General features: G+C 45.7%; 2 protein-coding genes across 2 annotated transcripts; both read left to right on the plus strand.

Annotated features, from left to right (window-relative positions):
* Window positions 1-1,529: 1,529 nt before the first annotated feature.
* PtA15_13A365 (uncharacterized protein) lies at window positions 1,530-2,267 on the plus strand (the record flags this gene model as incomplete). The annotated part of the gene is made up of 4 exons (XM_053162555.1): window positions 1,530-1,614; window positions 1,717-1,853; window positions 1,962-2,062; window positions 2,246-2,267. 4 exons carry the CDS (start codon window positions 1,530-1,532, stop codon window positions 2,265-2,267), a joined length of 345 nt encoding a protein of 114 aa, XP_053026520.1.
* A 975-nt stretch (window positions 2,268-3,242) lies between these two features.
* On the plus strand, window positions 3,243-3,788 carry PtA15_13A366 (uncharacterized protein; the record flags this gene model as incomplete). Its single annotated transcript, XM_053162556.1, has 3 exons — window positions 3,243-3,429; window positions 3,526-3,635; window positions 3,714-3,788. 3 exons carry the CDS (start codon window positions 3,243-3,245, stop codon window positions 3,786-3,788), a joined length of 372 nt encoding a protein of 123 aa, XP_053026521.1.
* Between the last annotated feature and the right edge of the window lie 3,460 nt (window positions 3,789-7,248).

A 7,248-nucleotide genomic window follows, 5' to 3' on the forward strand; every position in this document is an offset into this window, starting at 1 on the left:
ACCAGTCATCAATAGGATGACCGGTCATTGATGTGACCTATATGTAAGATGACCGGTCATCAATGTGACCAATAGGATGACCGGTCATTGATGTGACCAATAGGATGACCGGTCATCGATGTGACTGATAGGATGACCGGTCATTGATGTGATCAATAGGATGACCGGTCATCGATGTGACCAACATTCTTCCTCCTCAAGGTCCCAGAGGTAATGAAAAAGGTGGTTGTTGGGATCCATTTTTGAGGGAAGTGTTATGTTACCGAGGGGTGCGGATGGGGATGAGGGTGGTGGCGGGCTCGGTATGTAAATATGTGTTAGCTATTGAGCCAATACCGGCTGGCGAGGGTGGAATATTTCTTTAGGTAAGCTACCAAGCCTCGCGGGACTCGCTGGCTACCTAAAGATTTACCTAGACGGTGGTGGATGCTCTAAACCCCCCCTAGCGTAACAAAGCCACTCGAACGGAGGTCCGGGGGACCCGCGCGGAGCGCTCTCCGTAGGAGAGGCTTACTTGCTATCCCTCAATTTTGGCAGGAGCAGAAGGGATATTCAGTGCAAAAAATAAAAATACAGCCCTATAAATTGTAATAAAAACAGTAAAAGAAAACTGAATAGACAGTATTGTAGCCTTGATAAATGCGCAAATTTTGACACCTGTTCCAGCCTCTCAATCCAAAGACTGCACTCCCTAGTGGCAAAAGTGTCCAGGAATCTGGTCAAGGCAGCAAAACAAAATTCCAAACCATGTCTTAAGTTTGGAAGATCCATGTGTGGATCCGCATTTGGACAGAGGGAAGCACAGTGGTGATCTTAGCTTATGTACATACAATGTGTCAATTTACATACAACCTAGAAAGCATGCAGATTTTTTGGTCCACAGGATCTACAAGGAATACAGCCTTGTGAATCCTTGTGCAGATCCATTTCTTGAGAAGTCACTTTTTAAAAATTTATTAAAAATACATTGATGGTGATACAAAAATTCTGAGGAGACAGAATTGTAGAGGAGATGTCAAAGGGTCAGAAACCTGTGGCTCAGACCTTTGGAGGTGCTGGGGGCGGAGCTATTAAAAAGTTAAAAAACCTTACAGCCATTTGGTACTTTCTGCTCCCCTATGAAATTGGGGATAATATGCAAGTCCCTCCCTGCGGGAGGGGCCGCTTCGCGGCCAGCCACAGCGAGCCTCCCACCAGGGGGACTTGTGTTAAGTTAGAAACCCCCCTATTTCACACCATTTAGACTGCTATCATCCTCAAGAACTGGTGTACATACCAAAGATAGGACAACAATACCACACAATCAAGATGTTCATAGGATTACTTGTAGTTACTAACCCTTCAGATATGCAGTGTGATGTGTGAAATCTGTAAAAGAGGGTTGTTGCGAGTTGAGGCGTCGGTGGCAAGTCCGCGACCCCGAAGACTGGCGCGACTCGCTAACCGCGCGTTGGAGAAGTCCCACCTGCGATACCCATGTATGTATCCCGCTTCCCGATCTGCGCAATCGATCGACCTGGTGTGATCCGATGTCCTCCTCACTCTCATCATCGAGCGGACTGGCGGAGGCGACGAGGGCCCTCGACGAATTCAAGCTGCGGGATGCTTCAAAGGGTATGTGCAACTAAGACGGGGCGCATGTCTGCTGCATTCCTCGGCTGTTTCCCGCTCGCGTTGGCTCTGCTGATCTATCCGGCCGTCTTGTGATGCGTCTAGTCGTCGTTCGATTCAAAGCAACGGGCTCGGCTCCAATCATGAAGCAGAACTTCTTCAAGATCACCTCTTCCAATCGCTTTCAAGCTGTCATCGCATTTCTTAGGAAGGAGTTGGGATTGAAACCGACGGATCCTGTGGTACGATCAGAGTCCTCCAGGCTTCATCTACATCAGTTTTCATCTAAGAACAGGGCAGGAAATAACTGAGACGTTGCGAATATTGCTTTTTTTTTTGGTTTTCGACAGTTTCTTTACATCAACTCTTCCTTTTCTCCAGCACCCGATGAAACGGTCGCCAATCTATTCAAATGTTTTTCCACTGATGGCCATCTGATTGTGAACTATAGGTGGGTTGATCAAACCTTGTTCGAAATCTGCAATCAACCATCTCCTCTTCCTCTTTTTGCCTGCCCGACTGGCCTTCCAATTTCTTATGAAAGAAAACACACACACACCAAACAATTCACAGAAATATTGCGGACGAGCTGCTGATTTTGAATTGTTCTTGATGCTTATTTCCCTGGAATCAGCTCGACAGCGGCCTGGGGATAATGCCGTTTTTCGTCGGAATCCTTATTACTTCTGTTGTTTTATAAGCCCCCTTTGTACTCGGCGGTGAATTTTTTTTCTTCTACTATGACTTGTATGTGCTTGTTGAGGAAGATTTCTCGGTAAACAGGTGCAAGGTGCTTGTGCAGAAGCAATCCTGTCAGGTGAGTGGGGACATACTCTGGACATCTTCCGCTGTCAGAGGATGATTCTGAGGAAGATTCCTCCCCGGAAAGTAGGCAAAACACCCGCTTGCCGGAGAGCCCTCCTCCTTGGCAATATCATCGTAGGTTCTCGCTGATGAGGACACCTTTCCAGAGAGCAGCTGCAGGGTGTGCCTGCTCGCCAGATACATACCTGCCTGCCTCAAGAAACATTCCGGGCAGCCAGCACCTGCTTGCCAAGCAGGATTTTCGTCTGCTAAGCTGTTGTGTTGTCAATTTGTATGCACCAGCATGCCGGTGAGGAATCACGGTTGGTTGCTCGGCTCTGAGGGCCGGTATCTGTATGTATGGGCTCGCCCTGATTCCTGACTCATCTATAGGTACTTCCAGAAGTGTTTTTCTTCCATACCACTTTCAGCTGTATGGATTTAAGTTTTTTTTTTTTTTTTTTTCCTACTGGCAAACAAATTGGAGTGGTACATACATTCGCTTTGGCTACATACCGTATTCACGCCTCTCGCATCACCATCCAAAAACAATCTTCTGCCCGCATGCTCGCGCCAGCTCGCGCCCGATACCATGCAAACGCCAAGGGGGAGGCTTTCCGGCCCTTGTTCGCATGGTGCCCGTTGCTACCCAGCGACATCCCTATGTAGACATCCCTTTTCTTTTGAAGTGCGGACTGGCGGATGCCTTTTGAAGATAAATATGTATCATCGCCATCCTCGTCTCAGCATCCGGCACCCTAAAATCCCACCGAATGGCTTCACCCACATCGTAGATTGAAGCTGCCACACTTTTCCGTACACTAGCCATGCATCATTTCAAGCTTTGGGTGCTCCTCTTGATACAGAGCCACGCTGTTTACTCTACATTCCGATGCAGTGACCTTTCAAAAGAAAACAAGACGAAGGACCACGGTGTCTGTGTGAGGAAAGTCGTTGATAATGATTGGTTAAACACTGAAGTAAACGATTTCGATTTGACTGTTGGATTCCTTCGTAAGTTATGAAGCTTTCTCTGGTATTTATCCTCTAGTTGGGCTGCCCACTAATCATCTCAGCTTTAAATTTCGCGATATACTACCTCCTACATAGGGCTTGATGCCAATGCTAAAGGAGGCGATCTATTTACCTGCGATGGTTTGAAAATTGCCGAGGAACGAATAACGACAAGGTATTGCTGCGACCTCGTGAAAGACATTCATGTGCGTTCATGAATAAGATTGAGAGCTTTGACTGGAGCGGATTGTCAAAACTGATTCCCTCTTTTACTTCATGTTCAGATCCGCCCGATAACGCAAGGAGACTTGAACCTTCATTGTTATACTCGAGATGCCAAAAAAGCACGCCCGCGCTGATTTTTTACGCTCCTCTCTCCAATCACTACCTTGTACTTGATCGCGAGAAATCGTCCCTATTAATCACCTTAGTCGACAAACTCATCAGGAAAAGCATACGGGATTCTCAGCATTATCATTGGACAGTATTCAAAATCCACCCTTCTAATTTTTGTTCCTGACATTTGTAAAATTCCATATTCCTCGGCAGGATTTTTTTGTTATCTTTTTATTCCTGATTACATGTAAGAACGTTGTGGCCATCCAACGAACCGCAGGGCACTGTTGTTTATCTACCCCTTTCGAGTGCAAAAGGAGTTAAATCTCACCACTTTCAGCATCTCTTCGCGATTCATCAATCCCTCGACCAGCGGGCCACAAAAAAATGAGCCTCCGTAACGCTGAGGTCCATTGATAATGTACCGGACTATGGGCGATTCAAATTATGGATGAGATATAATTATAGCTGAATCCGCGAAACCCTTACATTTGATAATAATTTTCACGGCCATAAAGTTCAATTTCTTTTCACATCGAGCAGCAAGTAGTGTAAGATCAGTCAGAGCTCTGACTTCCTCAAGTCCCTCTGTGATTGGAGGGGGGGATGTACACCATCCTGCAGGGACCCACCAAATGAGGGACTCATGTGCTAGCCTTATAGCCAACCCTGCAGCCTGAGAGAAGGAGAAAAAGGGCAGCCTAAATGCACACCAAACAATTACTTCATGCATGCCAAAAGTGGGTGAACAGTGTTTGAACACCATTTTTTGTGGGTCCATGTACATCAACAATTATGGATTGTCAGAGAAGATGCTCCAAAAAGATTGGAGTGAGATGCACCTCACATAAAAAGAAGCCAAATCAAATCAGTGCTCTGGTGCTTCACTTGCCCCCACTTGGAGTGCACAAACATTACTTGCACTGCAAAACTGATATCTTGGCTGCCTCAACAGCTAGTGCAGTCCAAGACAATTAGGGTGTTCAAAGTTGACTTGCATAAAATCATAACACCATAAAATCATAAAATTGTGAGGTGAAAAAAATATGTACACCAAAACACTCCAATTAGAGCAACCTTTCTAAAATGGTACATATAATATCATCATTTGAAAGTTTTATGATTTTATGATTTTATGTATTGAAAATTTTATGATTTCAACTTTGAACACCTTAAATCCTGATGATATTGGTGGAAATATGTACCTAGCTGAAATACCAGCACAGCTTGCATATCATCTTTTTCAAGCAAAAGGACTTTGTGAATTCTTCCAGTTTCTTTGAGAAAGGGAAGTCAGCATAAATGTATCTTTCCTTTTATTCACATGTCTTGATTAAAGGAGTTAGATCATGCCCAAAGATTAACTCAACACTGTTCTCCAGAAAATATCCTTCTGGATCAGGACACCTTCTTGGCCTTCCCCTGTGTCACTCCACATGGCCATAAGCAGCTCCCCTCTGCCAGAAGCAGACTCAAATTTCCCAAAACATTAAGGCGTGCCAGCAGCAAACTGTCCCCACAAGTTGCAGGCTTGCCAATTCTCCTTGGACTCTTGTGCACAGAGCAGGATCTCAGAATGGTCCTGAAAGCCCACATTCAACACGCCTGCTCCTGCCAAAAGAGCCCAACTTCATACTCTATTCCACTTTCATGCAGTGAAGCCTGACGGCCATCATTCTGCCTCCTCCCTTTTTCTTCCCTGTATTTGTTTAGTCATACATTCATATACCCAGATTATTGGGTTCTTTGGGCAACACCAGGCCGTTGCAATGCCCTGCAATATAGAGGCCCAAAAGTGCAGAAAATTGTCTGTTATTTTCTATCAAAAAGCTAGCAAACTTCTTATCAAGTGTATTGGCTAAGCCCTCAATGCCATTGCTCTCTTTTATCTGCCACCTCAACACACTTAACACTGGCAGGGGAGAACTTCCCGCTGATCTGGAAACCCATATTTTCCCAGCTTTTGCAGGGAAATCTAGGTAGATCTAGGATGTGGGACAATTGAGCCCAGATTTCCCCACAAAATCTGGAAAAATTTGAGTTCCCAGATTGACAGGCAGTCCTCCAGAGTATTGTGATGTTTTATTTTTGTTACTTGACAATAGCTTGTAGTTACATGCAACAGTAACGGCCCACTGATCCCCGCAACCTATTGAATTGTTGGACAAACTTTGCAACTGGATATATTACTTTCTAAAAACCAAAAATAAAGCCCAAGGAGTACCTAACTTAACACAAGACCCTCTTCGGAGGGCCTGGTGCAGCCTGGCTGGCGCGGAGCGCCCCTTGCGAAGCAAGCCTCCGAAGGAGGGACTTGCACCGTATACCCCCCTACCCGCCCTACTCTCTTTGGCATTTGGCAGGGCATTATTTTAGAAACACTATCAAATTTGATCCACTCAACCTTTTTTTGTCTTGTTCAGTGTGCCATGACTGCCTGCTTCTTCTCTACAAGCATGCCAAAAATCAAGTGTCCCACTCACTTCAAAATAGGTCTTTTACCTTGTTTTCCATGGGCAATACATCCGCAGGCTGCTTATGTAATGTAAAGCCACCAGTCAGAGTACAGGGAGTGGTGCCATCAAACCTGAGCACTTTGAAAGTCTTATTATGACAGTAAAAAATGGTGAGAAGGTCCAAAAATAATGCTACATATCCTACAAGATGCAGGAGAAGGAAGGGGTCATTTGGCTCAGCAGAATCTTCATGCTATTCCTCAAAACTGAGGAGGTACAAGCAATAGAATGGAAAACAGCAAAAAAACAAGAAAGAGTAGGGCAAGCACTGGCGCTTAGTGTACAAGTCCCTCCTTCGGAGGGTCCCTGCGGGACGGCGTCCCCCCTCCACAAAGAGAGGGTCTTAGTTAAGTTAGAAGGAGTACGTACTGTAGGCGAACATGACAAGCAATGTGGCCAAGAAGATCACGCTCGATACATATGATGCCCCAAAATCAAGAGGCACACACATGTTTTGCGGTCCCTCGGGCGATTCTGTATGGGGCTTGTTTGCAGAAACCTGGCTGGCCAATCAATGATTTGCGTCAGAGGCCTCGCCAGCCCTGGGCCGCAGCCAGCCGTCTTGCTGTTACAAGCTTGGGTGCCCAGACGGCCGGGCTGGGAGCACTGGCTTGTTACATACAGAAGGACATCAGAAAGGGAGAACCAGAGTTTCTTGCTGAGGTTGGCGTGTAGTTGCATCAGTCCTTCATTCATTAGTTTATTCATTCATCACCAAATCACCCATCCACGAGAAACAACAACAAAAAGAGGCAGAAAAACAACGAGAAAACACATGTGTCAATTGGTTGGTGTGTGTGTGTGTGTAGACGTGCCGCATCACAGACAAAAAGAGACAGCGAAAGAGAAGGGGTGCGATAGATACACAACAACAGAAGAAGAAGATCAAGAGACTAGCACAGACTGTGGGCGACCGAAGAAATAGATCAGGAAGGGTTCAGGGTTTTTTTTCTGGAGACAGAGAAGA

The sequence above is a fragment of the Puccinia triticina genome, chromosome 13A (genome assembly GCF_026914185.1).
Source record: "Puccinia triticina chromosome 13A, complete sequence".
Lineage (NCBI taxonomy): Eukaryota > Fungi > Basidiomycota > Pucciniomycetes > Pucciniales > Pucciniaceae > Puccinia > Puccinia triticina.